The following is a 22,313-nucleotide window of genomic DNA, read 5'->3' as shown; positions in this document are numbered from 1 at the left end:
TTAACGTTTGCATTTACAAGTTAACACTAAGAAGTATCAAACTTTTAAGGTTGATCAATTCAAAGGCCAAGTCACTTCAGGTTATTAAATACAAAACTGTTTACATTTTTTTTATCTGGAAAAAAAAATTGGCTGACAAAACCTAAAACAATGTGTAAATTCCACCACCAGGGAGCTCTCTATCAAAAGAAAAGGCTGAGGCTGGCGGGGAATCATGGGAGTGATCGTCTCTGCTACTCCACCCCCGATCAAAACAAACTGAGTTGACAGAAGTCAAGACGAACGTTCAAAACAGACCTGAGAAAGAGAATATGTTTACAGACGAGCTAATGTATTCAAGTATAATTTACATTCACAGCAGAACATTCAGCAACAGTACAGCAGCTTTCAGTAGCATCTCCCGCTTCCTTGTGAAGCAGTCTTTGTCAAGACTGCGTCACATGTCAATACTCGACAAATTAAAAACAGTGTTTGTAAGATATTTTAATGAAAACATTCTAAATATTGTAATTTGAAAGGACTTGTGATGGGCGTTTGAAATGGAATAATCCGCTTCTTCTCATAGATAATGAAAAAAAACAAAAAAGGATTAGCTGCCCCCACAGTAGCTGTGGTGCTGCAGGATAAATGTCAGATCAGAGTGGACATTTTTGTCTTTCTTTACCAGTGTTGTAAAAAGGAAAGGTCAACCTAGATTTAAATTCAGTCGTTCATGCAAACAGCTTTAAGATTGGAGCTGTCACTTCTAACCATGAGTGAGTTAGGCTTTGTAGCTGCATGTCCATTTTCAATCTTAATATTTTGAGCAAGAAGTTAGAACAACAAAGAAACGCTCCCGTAGATGAGAATTAAGGACTCTTATGTTTCATCTGAGCTCTAAGAAATATGCAGATGAGTGTTTTTTTTATTTATTTTTTCATCTGAAAAGATAAATGAAACCACTGCACACCTATAATAACCACTTGTGTTGAATTTCAGTTATTTCATCAGATAATAATTCACATTGAATAAACTGATATGCTCAGGAGGCTGCAGCTCTCTGTGTTGTGTTTATATCTGAGTGGCTCTTGACCCCTTTTTCAGCATGTCCTGCCCTCTCTGCCTCTCGTCTTTTCTGCCTGTCACGATCTGACACTGCTGATAAAAACCGACAGTAAAATGGCAGGCGGTGATCCATAGAGACACACACCACGGGGTCAGATATGTGCTTATGGTGTTTGTGAACAGATGTGTGTGACGAGAGGCTGGATTAGTAACCATGCAGTTGAATGAGTTCATGTAATGGCCTGCTTTTTTTACACAGCACAATCAGATGACGGTTTATCAGTATGTGTTTATCTGCTTATCTGTAGCGTCCTCCACACATACAGAGACCTGCTTTTTCTCTCCACAAAATTATCAAAATCCAGAACCGTTCTCATCCTCACTTGCGTAAATCAGTGAACAGAGAACCCAAAGTACTTGGTCTTTTTCGATTCTCTGATTTTTTTTTTTTAATTTTCAAAATCCAAAACAATTCTCATCCTCACTTTGTCGTTGTGTTCCGACTCTGTCGCTCTCCCTTTCACTGTTGCCTGGTTTTTTTTGCTGTGTCATTTTCTCTTTGTGCATCATGACTCTCTAACTGAACAACACCCACTTCCACAGTCTAAATAATTCACACTAATTGCTTGAACTTTTGAGTTCAACTTTCTTGTATTTCTAATTCCCTGTCTGTTGCTCCATAAGCGGCCACAGCAAGGCCTCCAAATGCACTTTGAATCTCCTCTTTTTTCTCATTCCTTGTCGAGTCTTTACCCCAAACTGTTTGATAATCTCTCCACACTTAGTTGAAATATTAAACTGTGAAACCGCAGTGAAGAACAAGGAAGAGCAATCGTCCTCTCTGGAGTATTTCTCCACCAGAGAGAGCTCATTTCAGAGTGTCTTTTTTGCCCTTTTCCTTTCTAGCTTTAGAATTTTCTTCTCCCGCTGTGGGTTTTTCTTTTTGTGCGGCCGCTTAGAAAATAGCTATTCTGCTGGTAACATTATGGTAATGGCTTAGTCAAGGCTTCAGAAGCATGAGTGGGACAGAAATCCACCGTGACTTCTGTTTGTAAATGACACCCGCAGTGGGGTAATGCGCTGCTCGTGAGGGAGAGTGTGCATTCACTGCTCCACTATGTGATAAATATAACCTGAACGCATTAAGACATAAAGACATTCAGCACTTGGACCATGGATGTAGATCATAGTATGTATGTTTGGCTGCTGTCCTAGAAAAATCACACAAAATTGTAGCATCAATTCTTGTTTATTGAATTCAGTGAGGACGTTAAAGCATCTTTACATTCATTTTGTTCAAATAAAACCTTTTTGAATCTCTTAAAAAATATACAACTTTGTCTTTATTTCTGCAAATCATGGCCCCTTTGTTCTGAAGCCCAAACCTCAAAGTGCTGCCACCCTCCAAGTCGATACGACACAGTTATGATTTGTGACAATAGCTGGCTGCTTTCCCATGGTCGCCTGATTCACACATAGCCCTACAACACAGTGAGCATGTGTTATCACAGTAGCAGCTATCAGTGAAAAGAATGTGGTCCTTTTACTCCTAAAAATAACAAATGGAGCTGAAATAACTGGGAAAATCCTGTTTGTACGCTAACCGCATTCCAGCGCCGCAGCATAGGTGGCCACTCTCAATCACTGTCCAACTTACAAATGGACAAATCAAAGAAGTGGAGCCAGTGAGAAAATTGTTCTTATGAAGGCCCAAATGTGAGATAGTGGAGATAGAGTGAGGGAGATTTAAGAGGAAATCGTTTCACTTTTTGAAAGATTTCCAGCCTGAAGAACTCGAACAGTTGATGCTTTTTAAGGCTCTTTTTAATTTATTTTCTTCAAAAGCCATGTTGACATACAGTAAGTCCTAGCCCTGCTTCGAGATGTTTGAATCTGGAAAATGGCCCATTTTCTTGCTTTCATTTATAGATAACATTGCTTACCTTCATCATTGATAAAACACAAAATACATAGCAGTGAGCTGAAATCAAGGGACTCACTATCTGTACTGAAAGTTTCAAATGTGTTTGACTTCAGTCTGGTTGCACCTGTAATCACACCAAAAAGTGATTTCCAGAGATGCAAGTACATCTGTACAGAAGCTTAGAAGTTCATCTAGGAAGCCAGAAACGTGAATATTATTGATGGGGTTTAAAAAAGTTAAACCTACCTATAATCAGCCTATAAGATGTAAAGGGTACAGTGGAGCCCATTGGAAAAAAAAAAAAAAAAATCAATCAATGCACATCCTCAAAATAGAGACACATGTGGCCTCTGATTTGCTCGCATAATAATAACCAACTATGAAAGGAGGGAGTGAGTTTTAACTTCTCTGTCTATTCCTACCTCTGTTCTTCGCTCAATTTTTCAAGGCTTTAGGTAATGACAAGTTTTTTCAAAGATGTTGGTTGCAAGTGATTAATTGGCAAATGTTGTCAACCATCGTATGTTGCTTTGTATGACTACTATCTCTCCTGTCTCAGAAAAGGTGCAGGATTCTCAAACTTTTCTTAGAACTGTAAGTAGTATTCATCATCTCCTAAACAGACTATGTTGTGTGCTAACAATGTTTAGTTTCTCTCCAGGTGAGGGTCGATAAAGGCCAGATACCATTATATAAGAGTGAGTAGAAGACTTTTAACAAGTTCAGTTAGACCACCTCTGCAGCTTTAGATGTCCCTTAAAGTCATGCAGAACAAGCTTCAGAGAAGTGGGATCCATGTCTTCTAGAAATCTCTGCCACATGAAAGGTGCATTGAAAAGCAGCATGCTGTGTATTGGTGACAACGGAATCAGTTCTACTTTGGAAAAACAAATCTTTCAAATATTAACAGAAATCTGGACACCAGTGTATTTGATTAACAAGCTTTTTAAAATATATTTGTTATTTTTTGTATAAACCTGTATTGATGACGCATGTATCATCCTGTTGTCTGTGACTGTGCAGCAGTTTCAGCGCTGCAGGCGATGATGTTGTCATGGGACAGCTCTATCTGGCTGCAGCATTTAATGACTTTGTTGTCAGTGTGTTGAACTCAAGTAAGCAGGAGACACATCATGTGCCTGTGGCTTAAGCTCCTGTCTCCCAGCTGCTGATTTCTACTGTACTGTCTGCTAATGTATTTAATGCCATAAAAATGATCTTACAGTCCATTAATGTGGATTGTACATTTACTGGTGTGGCTTACAGTTCTCACAAGTGATTACACGCTGCTGTGCTCTCTTCTGAAATGTCAGCAGCAGCTGTCTGAGTGTTTGCTGCAGTCCAGACACGTCTCACTTAATCTGGTCATCTGTACATTTAAATGCGTCTTCATATCCTGGCTTTTATGTTCCCCTCGTGCACGGCTCCACGAGGACACCGATGACCTATAATTAGAACTGAGTGAGTTTGATGGCAACATAATGATATGTGAGGGAAATGTGAACATACTTACACACACTGTAAAGAGCAGAAGGTGTGTTTGAGCAGCGGTTAAATGTCACAGAGGTGCAGAGGAACAAACGGTGGTTCTTAAATACTGTGGACTATAGGCTGGGATCGCAGGGTAACTCAAATATCACAATACAGTGATTTTGCAATAATTTCTTTATCATGACAGTTATATAATTATTCATCACGGTATCTGATCAACTGAAGAGGACTGAAGTTTTGGTGTTCATATCACCTCTCTCCTTCAACTTCTTCCTACTTTATGACATTATCCTGTTCTCTTCTTATTTGGCCAACAAATTTCCCTCAAATGCTGCTTTTTAGTATTGATGAGGTGAGTCAGGTTGGCAGGGGAATTTGTTTAAAGTGGCAAAATATACATTTTTGGCACCAGCTATACGATAATAGTCATAATCACCCAAGTCACTATATTGCTGTATCAATATTTTTTCCCAGCCTTACTGTGGATTATAGGAAGAATACAAACAACACTTGTTTTAAGTATTTATAAATAAGATCAGACCAATTTACTCCATCCATGTCTGACAGTTAAATGTCAGATATATCGTTATTTTGGATTTTTGTTACTGGTTGGCACTGGTCTGACCTGTGTCGAGTGTCATGTGATCGATCTAGCACAAGCCTCCTTTAACACTCACACACACACACACACACACACACACACAGAAATCAAAGACAGACTCTGTTCGATTCTCATGATTTGGCACTCGCAAACAGTCACGCCCCCTCTACTACCACGTCAGATGACTGAGGAGACCATCAGCTGATTCTGGTTGATATTATTTATAGCGGCTAACCAAGTTCAATGTTGACCTGATAAAGTCTTGGTTGTTTTTTAGTAAATGATTCCCCATGTGACGACGTCCCATGTCTCAGAAGAGACTGATTATTTGTGTCAGCGCTTCAGGCAGCTTGGTTATTTTTGGGTTAGAAAAGGACCTGATGGTCAGGGTGAAACATAAATTAACAAAAAGTCTTTCAACCTGTATTTTAGGAACATCTTATTTTCTTTCTGCCCAAAAGGTAAATATGACTGACCGAGTCATATCATCATACATGTTAGCCAGCTGCTAGTTAGGAGCCAGCTAGTTTAGCTGAATGAAAGTACTGTAAACAGGTGGCTTCTACAAATTAGATATAACATGTTAGATAGTGAGTCTAAGGGGGTAATTTATTTCCCTCCCTTCTCAGTCTTTGAGTTAGGCTAAGCTAACAGCCTGCTAGCTGGAGCTACATAACAATACTGAAATGAGTGCTTTGTCTACTCAACCTATCTTTGGCAGGAAAGCAAATTTGTCAAACTATTCCCTTATCTCAGTGTAGTGATTATATAGAAAAAGTGAAAATGAAATTCTGCCAGTTAGCTTGTTGTTTGGGCTAACACTGGCTGATTTATGAAATGGTCACCACTTGTTTTGTCTTTGCTGTCTAACAATTTACTCAAATGTTTGAGTTCCTTCAGGAATTTTCCACCATTATGACCATTCAGAATGACTGTTACAAAGAGTCTTTGTTCACGTCTGTAGAGCTCACCGTTGACCACACGATTGTTTCTTTTTGTACCTGAGGTGTCATCTCTGCATACCTGCATCACTCAGGACGTGTTGACACTTCTGCACTGCTCATTGATTCCTGTGTGTGTGTGTGTGTGTGTGTGTGTGTGTGTGTGTGTGTGTGTGTGTGTGTGTGTGTGTGTGTGTGTGTGTGTGTGTGTGGGGTCGTGGAACATCGAGATGTTGACTGTCAGTCTTTAGTCAGAGCATAAGAATGTTATTCATCATCCTACAAGTGATTGAGTAAAGATGACCACAGCCATAAAGTGGTGTCTGTTCTCAAGTTCAAAGGTAATGGTGAATTCTTGACTGTCACTTGGTCGACTAGTTTACAACGCCTTCTTTGAGGTGACCAACTGTTTTCTGGATTCTGTGTCGATTGTTCACATGTTTACTGACACGCTATAGGCCTTCTTTTATTGCTTTAGAGTTTCAACAAAAAAATGATCTCTAAAGCTTGTTTATAAGCTAAATATTTTTTTGTGTGGCGTTCATGGGACGGAATAACAAACTGAAAACACAGCATCTGACATATTACATTTCGGGTTGTGTGGCTGAAATGCTAGCATGCTGTTGCCTATTGACACATCAGCAGAAATGGATCAACATATTTTTTCATCCAGTGAAGCGCAATACTTACTCTCTTTGGCAAACTTTTTTTTAAATAAAAAGTGGATCTTTAGCCTTTAAATGCTATAATATCTTAGCTAGCAGGCCACTAACTGACTTGCTAGCTGAGCAGGAAGCATTGAGATTATCTTTTAGAAAATGACACTGATTATGGTGAACTAAAACTGTTACATTCAGTCAGAAAATCAAAACAATGATCTGAAGATGCCAAAAAGCTCCATAGAGCTAAAGTGAACTGCAGAGGGGGGAGATAACTGTGTGTGGGTTCCTCATCAGAAGCACTAATGTCATTGACATCACAGCTGCCCTCTAAGGCCCCTGGTTTAGTTCATCTTTTCTGTGTTGCCGTCTTTCAGAACCTTCCTCATATTAAAGGTGTATTGGTTCAGCATGTTTCTTCACAGCACTGCCTTCCTATGACCATTTCCTGCCTCTTTTTCTTTTCCTGTAAGTTCTGCATCTTCAAGAAGCATTTTAGAATATCTTTTTCATCTAGATAAACTTGTATGTTTTCCTCAACACTGAGGATATGAAGCTCTCTTTCCTGGAGTCTTTTCGCCTCATAAATATCCATAAGGGAGTAAAATCTCGACTTCAGCTTAGAAAGCAACATCATCGTGCTGCAGTGTAATTCTGAATCAAAATTTGCATGTGCGCCGTTCTGCTGTCACCTTTTGTAAACATGACTGCGCTTCTGACTGTGAGCCTGTGTGTGTGTGTGTGTGTGTGTGTGTGTGTGTGTGTGTGTGTGTGTGTGTGTGTGTGTGTGTGTGTGTGTGTGTGTGTGTGTGTGTGTGTGTGTGTGTGTGTGTGTGTGTGTGTGTGTGTGTGTGTGTGTGTGTGTGTGTGTGTGTGTGTGTGTGTGTGTGTGTGTGTGTGTGTGTGTGTGTGTGTGTGTGTGTGTGTGTGTGTGTGTGTGTGTGTGTGTGTGTGTGTGTGTGTGTGTGTGTGTGTGTGTGTGTGTGTGTGTGTGATCTGCAGGGGAAGATTAGTGAGAGTCACACACTTTACCTGCATGGAATTTAGGATTTAAAAGATGTTCGTTCCAAAAATGGGCACAAGGGCTAAGGGGACGTGTGATGAGAGTGGGATTAAAGCATGCTGCCTTTCGCCTGAAAATGTAACACATGCTCTTCATGCATACATGGAATTAAGCAGGAAGTCGTCAGGGTGTTGGACTGAACATTTCACATCTTTCAGGGGTTTTAAATGGAACTTCTCTGTCCACATACTTGTTTTTGTTGTTCAATATAAGATGCTGTAGTTTCCTTTTGATTGGTCCATTACAACACAACACAGCAGTAAAACAAAATCAAGTTGTATTGAGAATATAATTGCTTGGAACATGACTGCTATAAAAGAAACATCCAGAAATAGAAAAAAGAAATACTACTGTACGATTTGGCTCAGTGATGGATTCCAGCAGGCAGTTTTCCTCTAGTTTGGAGCTGCACCAGCAGTTTCTCTTCTCACTGAACCAGTTCACACAAACATGTTTTCAGTGTAACATAAGGGACAACTGAGCAGCTTTCAGGCACGCGCTCGCAAACCTGCAGGGTTTGTTGGAACATGTTGGTCCGTTTCCATCACATATGTAGACAGAATATAGCACCAGTTTTATCTCTTCTTCTTTTTTTTTTTAAATCTGTGTCAGCTGAAACCTGATTGTTTGTGTTGTGTAACCAATCTGCTGCGTCTTTTATACCATTTCCCCTTCCACATCCCTCATCATCTCCACGCTTCTTTATTCTTTAATATGCACCTATTTTTATCTGCAACTCCCGTCACATTACATTACAGAAGTTACAATTTGAGGAGAGGAGGGGAGAATGACAAAAAAAGGCTAAAGGGCGCTAATGATTAAGTTGTGTTAATCTATTCAAAATCTTGACATGAAAACACTTTATTATGAAGGATTGGTGCTTTAAAAGCCATTGGCCCTGTAACGGCAGGCTGTGTGTGTGTGTGTGTGTGTGTGTGTCCTACTTCTTGGCAGTTGGCTCATAACCGTTGTTTTACGTAACACACTTCATCCCATTTTGTCTGCTGTTGCCATGGTGAGGCTAATTTATACAGGCATTAAGAATTAGGCTCCTGTTGTTAACATGCACAGCGGGCTGATGCTGGTTCTTACACATAAAAACACACACACACACTCTCATGAAAAATGGGCACACACACACACACACACACACCCTCAGAGGATTATTCCAGAGTGAACTGTGAGTATGTTTCTGTTTGTGTTTACCTGTGCAGCTGTTTGGTGAGTTTTGGCGTGACTCCATGTGTTTCAACAGGACAAGGAAGTGGGTTCATTAACAATAAGTGTGTTTCCTGCAGCAGAGGAGAAGCTGAGGATGGTTGTTTTGTTTATTATTACAAAGAGGCTGCAAAGTTTGTGTCCAACAATTGATTATTAAAAATATTAGATATATATATTTTACAAGTTGCAGCCTGTTTGGTATGCTTGTGTTGTCAAATGATCTGAAAACTTTGATTCAAACTGGCCTGGTTTCCTCATCCCTGTATCTGACTTAGTTTGCTGCTGCAGACTTTTTCTTAGAAGAAAAAGTTCCTATTATTGCAAAGATCCACTGAGAACGCTCCTGAATAAATCAGCTGAGCTTGTAAAGGTCAGTGAGTTAGAGAAAGTAAGGATGAGAGTAAGAAGTGGAGTCATTAAGGTAAATAAACAAACAGACTAAAAAGGAAACAGAAAATGAGTCACTTCTGTCATTCAAGACTAGATAGGAGGAGACCTTTTGTGGGAGTGGGAGAAATGTTTCAAACATCTGACTCACCTCAGGAACAAGTGGATGAAGGATTCAGAGAAGGACAAAAACAGTTGATGTATGTGTTTGTTTGGCTGATGTTCCAGTGTCTCTGTGGTTTATTTGACTGACAAAAAACAGCCAGAAGCATCATTTCCAGGAGCCTTGCTAGCTTCTCTCATTGTACAAACCTGTGAAAAGCACACAAGATAAGCGTTGTCAAAAGTTGCAAAGACATGCAGATTCTATCAATCAACCTGCTGTGTTTCTTGCATCTTTAACGGCCATGTGTTATTGTACTGTACGCATTTGCCCATCCACAATGTACATTCACAGACTACATCTTTAACATTATTTGTTGCCCCCTCCCCCTTTCCAACTGGTCATATGCTATTTCTGAGGACAGTCTTATGTGACATTTTGTAATTGACAGTTTTGTCTGATTTGGTGCAGGTGTGCATGGCTTTATCTCACCATGGTACATGAAGATGCTTTCTCATGCCTCATTTTCTTAAAGTGTCTGCTCAGACCCCCCAGGACTAACACACACACACACACACACACACACACACACACACACACACACACACACACACACACACTGCAGGGTGGGACTAATGCATTAATGCACTTGGGCTTTTGAGAGACAAAAGCAATATGAGATTACATCAGGTGTCCTGCTTTCTTATGCTCCCCCTTTAATAGTGTGTGTGTGTGTGTCTGTGTGTCTGTGTGTCTGTGTGTGTCCAAGTTACTGCTCAGCATCATGATCAGTCTAACACACACACCTCGTCGAGGGCGTTTAAGGCTGTTCAGTGTGAGAGCTGCAGAGAAGAAGGAGCTGTGAATGGACTGAGTGGCAGCTGAATTCAACACGCTGAACTGCTGGCACTGAACCAGAGCGCAATGTTGTTCTGCTTCTGAAAGAGTCTTTACACGACACCAACGGTGACACTAAGTGGTGCAGAGGAAAGGTTTTTATGATGCAGTGGCTGAACTCAAGCCTTTGTCTTTGTGTGTGTGTGTGTGTGTGTGTGTGTGTGTGTGTGTGTGTCTTTATACTATGGAAACACTGATTCAAATGAGTGTGTTTTGAAGGGGCTTGCTGAGGCTGGGAAAGGTTTTGGGAAAATCCACAAGCCTGGATGTGAGAGTACGTTCAGCATTGTTCTCTTGCCAAAATGTGTACTTCAAAAAGACAACAACAGAGTGAAGTCATTAGGGCTGTCAGAATAAACTAGTTAATCGCAACTAATTATGGTTTGAAATTAACGTATATATATTTTTAAATCACGATCAATCGCATGCTGTTTTGTCCCTTTAGGCGCACCCTGTGTCTCCCTGTAGACACAGTGATGGAAAGAACGACACTGTCAAAAATCAGAAGTTTTGTCAGACTTTTATTTCAAAACATTTTAACAGGTGACTATTGCACATGTATTTTATATGTGTGGTGTTTATATGACAAACATATTTTGAAACCTGAAATATTTGGCTCAAATTTCAACATCGTCCGGTCAAATCTGCAGGAAGCAAACTGCTGGTGTGACAACAGTTGTTTTGCAACTGAAGAAAAGGAAGAGACTCGATGATTATCTTTTGAGAAAGTGGCACATTTATCCAGCAGTGGTTATGACAAGTCCATGATAACACTGAGTGAATTCAAAACAGTCCTCCTTGTTGTGACTTTTTAGTGAGCTCACTGTTTTTCTCCGAGGTAAATGATGCAGAGCTTATTTTCCTGCTTTGAGTTCTGTCAGTGTTACTATTTCACATTTAACTTCCTGCGTTTACCTCTTAGGAAGATCAGAGCAAGGGGCTTAAAACTGAAAAGCTTGAACGTCTTATGTCATTGCGCTCACAATATTTTTTCAATTCTGTGAAAAATCATCCTGCCCTTTTTTAATTATCATCATTCACTTTTTTTTTTTTCTTTTTTTTTTCACATCTACAGGAAATTGTCAGGAAGTGCTGAAGTGCAGAGTCCAGCCTGTTCTGTTAGTTAGAGCATTATTACATAACAAAATGTAGCGTCATCTTCCACCCACCACTCTTCTTTAAGAGAGTGAGTCAGACGGGCGAGAGACAAAATACTGAGGCAGAAAACTGAGCTGTTGTTGAGCGTCCAGAGAGCAAAATGGAGCATTGTGGGAGAGTTGCTGTTCTGCTGAAATGTCTTTCACCTGCTTTATACGGCACAGGGGGATAATGTAATCTTACTGATAATATCTCAGCATTATTCCATGGTGATAAGAGCATGTCACCTGGAAATCTCCTGATGTTCAAATTAAACTTATTTAATGTTTAGCTTGCTCAGAATCAGTCATCAGAGGTCTGATAACTGTGCATTAAATCCTCTCCACAGCCTTCACACATTTCCTTACTAACTCCTTTTTATTCTGTCCTCTTAGCCTCTTTCACGTGACACCAGCTTTACAAGACAACATTTCCATGTGATAAGCAAAGTCTGTTTACTTCATTTTGCTGACATTTTGTTTTTTTGGATATCATGTCAAGGCTGTTACTATAAATAGGCCGAATCACATCAACTGAGCCTGTTAAGAGAGATTTTGTTAACTTTATGCTGCAAACGCATGTCATGACTGTAATCGTCTTTTGAGATTTCACTCCTGTCATGGATTTTCTCTCTCTCTCTCTCTCTCTCTCTCTCTCTCTCTCTCTGTGAATCGGTGTCCATGCAGGGCAGCGAGATGGAGTAGTTTGAATTTGCATTGGAAATGCTGTCCTTGATTTAATTTGAAATTGCCAGCAAAGTCTCAATCATTTTTGAAACTCTGTAAGCAAGGCAGACAAAAGGTACAGATACATCAAGACACCTTGCAAACAGGATGATGATTAGCAATTTAATAAGGTTTTAAGTCAAATATGTACTCGTCCAGCCAAGACGGAGTAGCATTAGCATCTCTGATTGTCTTCACATGGCCAGGTATGGTGCTAGCTGTAGTTGGCTTACAATCCAAAATCCAAAGATTTAGTTGCATATATTTTCACATCCAAAATCATTACTCTGTAGAACCAAACAAGATCTTTTTTTAGCAACATCAAATCAAACAAACAAACAGACAAACAGAAAGGTGTTCCAGACCAAATTATAACCATCCGCTATCAGTGATTCATGTAGTGAGTCACTGCCATCAGAGTCCTTGGTGTTAAATTGAGCTCGCTGCTATAAATAGCCTGAACAGTATCAGTGTCACCGGCCTATTGTCCCCCCCATCACAAAACAACACTCAAGTCTTTCCTTGGGCCCCATGTCAGGTCTTTGTTTGGCTCCCTGTCCATCACACAGAGCAGAGGCCGAGGTATCAGGTTGCTAGCTTAATCTTATGTAGCATTGTTTGTGGACGAGGTTTTGACGACACAAGCTCGGCCTCGCCCCCTGAAACAAAGGTTGGCACCCCTCTTAATGCAGAAATATGGACGGAAAAGAGCGGGGGGGGGGGGGGGGGGGGGGGGGAATAGTGCATGTACAGTCAGAGGGGAACACGCAAAGAGAAACAAAAATGCTATATTTTGCTTTTCACCTGCAATGTTGTATAACTGGTGACATTGGGATTGCTGCGTCCTGTTTATGTGAGAAAGAGAAGCACAGCTGAATACTTCACAGGCTGATTCCTCTGCTTGTTAGTGGAGTTTAATTTGTTTTGACAAATCTGTCTCTCTCTCCTCCTCCAGGCATTTCTGTGTCCACCAAACTTTACTTTCAGCTCAGCAGTGAAGTGATACAGATTAACGAGGCAGAGAAGACACTTGGACTTCTTCACTTCAGTTTTTAAAAGTCGTCAGACTATTTATGCTGAGTTCAGAGTGTTGGTCAGTTAAGCTAAAGTTTCTGTCTTGTTTTGATTTCCTTCTGCTTTTTTGCTCAGTTAACATAATATACAACCTATATAGGTTATATAACTGTTGGCTTTGGATTTGATGGGTACATGTTTGATTTGAAAGAGAGAGTGCTGGTATGACTCAAACTATTATGACACAATTATCCTTTTTTAAGTGTTTTTTTTTTAATCAATGCTTTTGTTAAGACTGCTTACATTAAAGTCTGAGACCAATTTGTTTTAGGTAATCATAAAGTATATATTTTCATATGGTATTGTATCATTAAACAATATTTAGCAACAGCTGCAGGCAAAGTGAATTTTCATTCCCCCCCAGTTAATATCTCCAATGGGAGGTCTTAAATTGTCTTCAATTGTTAATTTTGAACTAAGTGTTCATCACCTGGAGATATGCATTTAAAAAATCAGGATCATCTATTTTGGTCAGGTTTGTGTGCACATTAAAGGAGCTCATTACTCTCTGTGTACAAGCAGCAAACATCATGTTTGAGAAATTAGAAATACCTGGAATTTGCTAGAAATGGATTCCAATTATTAATTGTTGATCCACACAGGATTACAAGTTATTTGACCCATTGTTTTCCCCCATACAAATATAAGTCAGTATAATATACTGCAGTGGATTGGTGCATCACTGCTATGTTTGTAATCACAATCAGAGCTTCTAAGTTTAGTTTAAATGGTGCCCTGATGCCATTAGCTCCATGATCTTAAAAAAAACAAAACTCTGCTAGTTAAAACCATCATTCATTCATCTCAATGCAGTCTTCCCTGTGGACACCTCATCCTCGCTACATGATCATCTGACAGCTTTACGTGATGTTTAAGCGTCTATTTTCAGCTCATTCCCAAAGCGCCCACCAAAGTCATTTCACATCTCCAGCTTTAAAAAAAGGTTCAAAATCTGACAGGCTGCTAAATATAGACACGGCGATAAAAGACACTTGAACTATTTGAGAAGCTGATTAGATAACTCCACCATCACTGGACTGGTTTTTGATTGGCTTATTTAGGATTTATTTGCCCTATTTTATATCACAAACATGGCCTTTTTAAAGCTGCAGCAGCTCTGTGGTCCGGTCCTCTCTGAAAGAAGCAGAAGAGGATCGAGCAGAAGCCTCAAACATACCAAACAGCTGTCAATCTGATGAATTGCATGTTCAGAGGAGTAAACCTCTTCAGGTGAAAAACATGCTCTGAGTAAACGGCGCACTGAATGGAAAGTGACAGGACTCGTGTTTTTGTGATGGCTGCCTGTGGAGGGAAAACATGAGACTGTAACAGTTGAGTGGTGACAGCAGGACAGAGGAGTCCAGACGTGTCAGCACTGGCTCTGAATGCTGCTCGTCCACATCGTGATGCAAGCTTCACAGACAGAGCATACTTTGTTCTATTTTATTAATACATCTTTTTTTTTTTATCCTTTATTAACTTATTTCTATTTCTTTTCCTGCTCTTACCTTCTTATTGCTGTTCTCTTTTGATTTGCTTTGAGCTCTTTTACTTTCTTACATCTTTTTAAATCTTTGGTCCTCTTGGTCTCAGCTCGTGTTGTTGGGTTCTTGTGTTTCCTGGGTTCTTATGATGGTTCTTGTAATGGTTCTTATGATGGTTCTTATGATGGTTCTTGTGATGGTCGGGTTATATATGTCTGTTGGGTATCGTGCACTATGAGTTCTTTTCTGTTGAATTGTATTTAATTATTTTTAGTATTTTGCATTTGTTTGTTCTTGCTGTTGTTTCTGTTCTTCTGTGTTTGGTTTAGTTTGTTCTTGTTTTTGCTGTTTGTCAAAGCACTTTGTAAACCTGTGTTTTTAAAAGGTGCTATATAAATAAAGTTATTATTATTATTATTATTCTACACGGCATAAGGCTCCCTGCACTCCAGCTAACCTCTCTGTTGACATGGTCAGGTTTTAATTGGGTTCAAAGGATGCTTTTGTTCGACCCATGATGTTCTGTGGACCCTGATCCTGACTTCTTCAGTGTTCGACTTTTATCACTAGATTTTTACATGACATATTTATGTGTCTTTTGTTTTTTCTTCCTCCAGGAGTGTCGTCCCGCGTCCCAGAGATCATGGCGGCCGGCACCCACTCCCCTGGAGGGCCCAATGGCATAATCCGGAGTCAGTCCTTTGCAGGTTTCAGCACGCTACAAGAGAGACGCTCTCGGTAAGCAGAAATGTCAAGAGCTGTTAATCTATGGTCAGATGTTGGCACTCATTTTCAAAATGACTATCAGGGTCAAGAAGTTAGTTCAAGTTTTATGGATGCATCATTTCATTAGGGGCTGTATTGATTTGAAGGTGAATTATTATGATCTTTATTTTACTTTAGTGTACGGCCCTGATTCAAATCCAGCCTGTGGTTCCTTTCCTGCATGTCATTCCCCACTCTCTCTCTCTCTCTCTCTCTCTCTCTCTCTCTCTCTCCCTGATTTCCTCCTCCAGAAGCACACCCTCTGTCATTTGCCAAAAGTAAAAAGAGTAAAGACTAACCCTCTAAAACAACACATGACCTCATAGACACTAGGATTTGTCTAATGCTAACAGCTTATTACATTTCAGAATTTGCTGGCTTCACTCAGGGCTTACTTTTGGTACTGGCCTTGTTAATATAGTCTTTTTTTCAAATGCACTTCCTGTCAGTTGTTAGGCTTAAGTTTTGTTGATCAGACTTTTCTCATTCTGCCTGTTTTTTTTACACATGGATTGTATACGGTTTGAAAATCAGACTGAGCCATTCTCATCTTTCTGTTACGCTCGACTCGTCCTCAGATGACATCTCAAATCTTCTTAATTTAAAGCAGTAACCATGGTAATTTCATTCACTGAAATTCTTCATACAGTACCTTGTGAACCACTGATGGGAAGGACGAAACCGGAAAAAGAAATCTGTTCATCCTTTCTTCAACACAACCCTTTTGAGTGTTTTGCCTTAGAAGTTAGAATATGTTAAATCCCCTGCAGGTAGCGGTCATTGAATCTGAAATTGTTGGCAATTGGCATCAAAACAACTTTTAGATTTCAGAAAGTCCTATAAAGCCTTCTTCCTTTGCTCGCCTGCTTGAAGCTGCAGCTCTGATATCAGACATAGATTCAGCATCACTCGCACAGAAGGAGGGGAATTAACCGCTTCAGTAATCTGGAGCAAAACTTCATGACACTCATCGCGCCACAGCCAGTCTCTAGATCCCCATCAGGGAAGTAGTTCTTAAGCTGTGACCATCACTGGGTTGCATAACCATTCAGCTCAGTCGTGTTTTTTTTTTTTTTGTTAGTTAAGACATGTTTTAAATGGATTAATTTCTTGAGAGATCAGAGTTCTATCGATGAGACAAAGCTGGCTCAAATCTCAGAAACATCAGAAATATGTTTGATCTTTCTTCTTTTGACGGCTGGTCATCATCATCAGCCCTGGCCCTTCTTAGAAACTTTTTTTTTTTTTTTTTTTTTTAAGAACACTGTTCTCCCTCTTTTCTCCCCGCTCAGACAGCGAACAGGGTAATTGGCTGGAATGACTCGGATGTGTGGGCGACTGACAGCGACTGACAAGTTCCCATTCTCATAATGAGCGCGGTGGAAAGCTTCAGAGCTCCAGCTCGTGTTAGTGAACGTGGCTTTCATGTGTGTGTGTACCCATGTGTGTGTTCAGTGTCCATTTACGCATACTGCACACTTTGCAGATCAGAACTCGATGCTGCTTTAGCATCTATGCATATGTGTGTGCTTTCCTGCCAAGAGACCCCTAATACACTACTTGCTCGTGTGACCCCCAAGGCTACGCTGCGCTCTCATTCAGCGCTGCCCTACATTTGTGTGGCAGCTTTAGTTTTACTTGTGCTGGCGCGCAGCAAGACGTGGCACGTTCCCACTTGTCGAGCGCTGGAATCGTTTGTCGCCCTCGTCGCTGCGATGACTCCCTGATCATTTCACTGAGTCGGAGGAAATGACTTTTGTCAGCTTAATCTGTAATGCTTTGAAAAATCTGAAATGTTCATGAGTGGGAGGAGTGAGTGTGACTTCTAAATGGATTGATTTGTGAAGAAGAGGGGGCGGCTTTTCTTTAGTTGAACGGAGAGACTGGGCTAAGACGTGGAGCTGAAACCAATAATGGAATTCTCAATAAGCACTTTTGGTAATCTGCTAATCTTTTTTTGATGTGATATATATATATATATATATATATATGTGTGTGTGTGTGTATATATATATATGTATGAGGCATAATTGATGTGTAGCTTCTTAAAGGCCAAGACTCCATTTGATCTGCAGAGTCCCTCTGCACCTTTAAGAAAAAGCTAAAGACCCAGCTCTTTCATGAATACCTACTAACTTAATGATGATGGTCTCCATATTATTGATGATGATGATGGTAATGACGATGGTTTTTGTTTGATAACGATGACTTATAAGATGGTTTCTATACTGATTAGAGCTCTCAAGAACTGCCCTCAATGTTGTGCTTTGCCTCTGGTCACTTCCTGTCAGCACCTGTGTGTCCAATCACACTCAAAGCTGATCGTTTGCTCTTTTCTGACATTGTTTTTTTTAGATCCTTGCTTGTGTTGTACTTACTCTTTGATGTACGTCGCTTTGGATAAAAGTGTCTGCGAAGTGAATTGTAGAAGATGTACAGCAGGATTTTGCCATCTTTGTCAGGCTGAACCATCAATTTAAGAGTTTGCCTTTTAGTCTTAAGAATGATGAGGGACATTTTTAACTCTTGGACTTTGGGACTTGTGGTTTAAAATAAAACTGACTGATAAATCAATGGTAAAGTAACCATAGGTTGTAGCCTGTCAAATATCAGGCTATTGAGAAATGGTCATCATGTCCCTCAGGTTTGAACATGTAGAGATGAAACATTGAGTCCCTTAATCCAGGGGTTCTCAAAGTATTTTAGACCATGGACCCCTTTCAGGTGAGACATTTTTCCAAGGACCCCCTCATTATCTTAACGTTGATAAGCATATATTAATACTATGTAATAATGTACTATGTAGTACTTTGCAACGATAGAATTAGGCTACATTTATACTTTCCAAGTAATTCATTTTATAAACTTTGAGAAAATGTTGGCTCGGAGGAGTTTTTTGTTTTTATTTTTTTATTTTTTTATAGTTGCACACTATGAAGTGACAGACATGTCACGATCATATCAGAATTGAACTAATGGTACTAAACTAAAGTGGGCGGGAGTATTGGACAAAATAGATTATTTTATTGATGCAAGAGGTCCCAGTTTGTAGATATGCTTTTTCAATGATATAGCACACTTTTACAATTGTATGTAAATTATTCCGCGGACCCCCAAGCTATGGTTCGCGGACCCCTGGGGGTCCTGGGACCCCACTTTGAGAATCACTGCTTTAATCAATATGTTAATCAAGTAATATTATTTTACAAATAAAGAAGGAATACTTTTATAATGTTCCCTTTTTAATCATTCTAGGTTTTTATATGCGTCTTAAAACAAGACATTATAACCTGACCTGGGAAGTTTAGATGTGCTACAGTCCAGCCATTACTAAATAAATCCAAAAATAAACCGATTATTTGTATTGAAATTTATCTTTATTTGCAGCTTTACCCTTTTCTTCTTATGACACCATTTCAATAAGCCTGTGTCACTTTGTTTTATACGAACATGTCAACTAATGAACCCTGATTATTATACTGCATATTTGTTGGCTTCCACCCATAAATCCGTCACCCCGATGCTGCTTTACTGCAGGAGGACTGCAGGACAAAATAATTAGGGGAACACTTGAATGTCATTGATTGCTGGGAGTCAGATTTTGCCTCAAGTTGTATTTGTACGTTCACTCCAGCAGAAGAGAAATGGTCAACATACACGGGTCAAACTGAGGGTGCAGTATATGAATCACATGTTTGCACTTGTTTGCTCGCATATATGTGTGCATACTTGTGATTCAGCACAGCCATGTGATCGATGTAGAGGTTAACTGCGGAGGTTGTGTGGTTACTTTTTTTGAGTGCTGTGTGCTAGTTTGACAGGTTTCTGCTGGTTTGAATGATATGCAGGTTACATGTGTCAGTCTTGTGTGATTGAGTTATCATTGTGTGAATTGACCCGGCAAAGCCCACTCAGCCTGACAAATGAGATGAATTAATGCAGAGGCTGAGCCGAGGACATGCTCCCAGTGGTATAAATTAATACATAAATGTCTTCTGATGCTGCCCATTCAACATTTCTATTAGATGTGTCTGTGTGTGTTTTACTGGGAATTTGGGGTTTTAAAGTCTGATCTGCATCTGTGGATTTATTTGCAATTTGCCTCAAAAATTGGATGTCCAAGTCTAAAATAGTTATCCACTTTGTTTATTCAGGTTTAACTGAGTTAGAACTCCAGGAAGTAGTACACATTTTGATTCAAATGTACACGTATACTGCTGCTCTTCAACTCCCATTTTTTTCCAGAAGGTTGGTTTTGAACTGTTTTCAGTCAAATAGATGTATATACCTCAGAAGTGGAAATGTCCCGCTCACAACGGACCCTCCATTGCCTTTTCTGAATGTGTTGTGCTTGTGTGTTCATAATGCGTGTGCAGGTGTAACTCCTTCATGGGGAACTCTGCGGTGCAGAAGAAGCCCCAGTCCAAGCCAAAGAAGCCCCACCTGTCGGGACACAAGGGGGGCAGCAGCTCCAGAGACCCACAGCCCAAAAGACTGGAGGAGGTTTACAATGCACTCAAACAAGGCCTCGAGTGAGTAACACACACATACTGATGTATTCTTAAAGTGTGAATACACTGCTCCTTCTGACCTTTTATTTTTTTTATTTTCTGCCAGGGAGTTAATGGTTTAAGTCCAGATGTAACTAATCTCCTCCTTAATGTATACATCCACAGTCAATTAATACAAACCGTTTTCTTGCAGTGTGCTATTATAATTATAAAGTATTCATTTCCCTCACAGAAATTTCCAACGTTTAATCTCTTTGAATTTGTTTTGTCCCGTAGTGAGTATCTGGAAGTTCATCAAACAGAGCTGGACAAACTTATGTCTCTGATGAAGGACATGAAGAGGAACTCTCGCCTGGTGAGACCCCTCCCATCAGCTAACACACAAATATACATTTAAACACAGTTTAGTCCTGCCTCACCAACATCTTGATACAATTATTTACACTTTCTTGTGTGAAACAGGCAGTTTTCCTCTTGTCTTTTAATGAGAATTGCTACTCAAATCTTGAAATGAATTTCCTGTAGGCTGCATTATGTATGTTTACTGTTGCTTAATTCTATGTCAGCCGCCAAAATGTTTGTTGTTGACCCTGTAATCACTTTATAGATCTCAGCTCACATACATTTTAGCATCACAGATTCAAACATGGCAACCCTATTTCAATATATTCCACACAATCACTCACACATAAAACACAAATACTGAGACAAGGCTGCCTCTGGAAGGTTTTATGTAATAGGATGTATTATTGATGCCAGACACTTACAGTCTGCTTAGCTTTACTTAAGCAGCCTCAGCTGTGCTTTCCATCTGTACTAACACTCTATGTGTGTGTGTGTTTTTTATTTTCTTTCTAGGGAGTGCTGTACGATCTTGACAAGGTGAGTTGATGGAGGGGAGGGTCCAGCGTTCAAAGTTTGATGTGTGTTGAGGAAATCTTTGATGTAAAAGAAGCTGAAAGGGAGAGAAGTAAAAACAGCTTAAGGCAGAAAAATGAGACGGGAAGGACAGAGTGGAGGAGTTAGGGGCTAAAGAATAATACAAAATGAGTTGGTAGGACAGAAGAAATTACTTGAATTATAACGTTTAATTGAACATTAATGTCACTCATGCTCAGACTTGGAAGCTGTGCCTCATTATATTCAGCAGTATTGACATGTTCAGAGCGTTATCCCCAGGTAATTTATTGTGCTGTATTTCTTTCTGCAGCAAATCAAAACCATTGAGAGGTACATGCGACGTCTGGAGTTTCACATGAGCAAGGTAAGACTGATGGATATGTTATCAGCCAAAGCTTATCTTTCTTGTCCGTGTGGATTTTAATCATTTATTTATAGATCTGTTCTGACTCTTTGGGCTAGTTTGTTTGCTGCAGTTTGAAATTGTCCATTGCGTGCTATTAAAGTCACATCTAAATGCCTCCTTATACACATATCCCCTCTCCACATTCCTCCAGGGTTTCTTTGAAACCAAAAGTTTAAGAATGGACTTGTTTGCTTCTTTTGCCAAGAGTATAAAGAGAAGATTGATACCACTCTCACATCTGTCCGTCACATGTGAAACTACAGTGAGGCTAGCAGCCTGTGTTAGCTAAGAATAACTGTACAAGACTGAAACAGTGATTTTCTAAACTTTGACAGAACAAGGCTGAACTGTTACATCTTATTTCTCTAAAACCTGAAGTGTAAAAATGAATGTTAATTTGAAGTGCAGAAGTGCAGTGACATAGCGACTTAGTAGCACACCAGGCTATTAGCTTAACATGAACACAGGGAACAGGGAGACATTAAAAAGTAACCTACTAGCCCCTCTAAGGTTTGTACCTCGACTAACTTAATAAAATGTTTAAATGTGAGCTTTGAGCTAGAGATGCTGTGATTTGTGTTTGGATAGAGCCTCTTGAGCTGTTCCCCTCTGTTTTCTGCGCTTCCAGTTAAGCTAACTGCTAGCTATAGCTTCTTATGATGTAAATCTTCCTACTCAAGAAAGGAAACCAGTTTATTTTCCAATATCGCAAACTGTAACTTTAAAGTCTGAAAACTGATAAGCAAAGGTTAATATTTTTTCTTCCTCTGACTTCCTGCTGTGGTTTTGTGTTGAGTTTTTGGATAAAGTTTCAGTGTTACTCCTCGCCCTACTAATTTTGCCAAATTGGCTTCAGGGACGATTTTGGTTGCCATGCAGGGCGGTGTTCCTGCTCGCCCATGGTTCCCGTGTTGATGTGTTAGGGATGTTTCCAGCAGTTTTGATGCCAGGTAGAGAAACTTTTTTCCTCTGTCCTCTTT

The 22,313-nt window shown here is 39.9% G+C and overlaps 1 protein-coding gene across 1 annotated transcript in view; it reads left to right on the top strand.

Moving 5' to 3' along the window:
* The window catches only part of ripor2 (RHO family interacting cell polarization regulator 2), a 64,861-nt gene that overhangs the window by 22,040 nt on the left and 20,508 nt on the right, over positions 1 to 22,313 (top strand). The window contains exons 2-6 of the mRNA XM_061060142.1: positions 15,369 to 15,489; positions 19,893 to 20,048; positions 20,304 to 20,382; positions 20,886 to 20,909; positions 21,238 to 21,291. Of these exons, the coding sequence (XP_060916125.1) occupies positions 15,369 to 15,489; positions 19,893 to 20,048; positions 20,304 to 20,382; positions 20,886 to 20,909; positions 21,238 to 21,291 (434 nt within the window). The remainder of the gene's footprint in view (positions 1 to 15,368; positions 15,490 to 19,892; positions 20,049 to 20,303; positions 20,383 to 20,885; positions 20,910 to 21,237; positions 21,292 to 22,313) is intronic.

Source organism: Labrus mixtus, chromosome 16 (assembly GCF_963584025.1).
Source record: "Labrus mixtus chromosome 16, fLabMix1.1, whole genome shotgun sequence".
Taxonomy (NCBI): Eukaryota; Metazoa; Chordata; class Actinopteri; order Labriformes; family Labridae; genus Labrus; species Labrus mixtus.
This window is presented reverse-complemented; position numbering and strand designations above follow the sequence as displayed.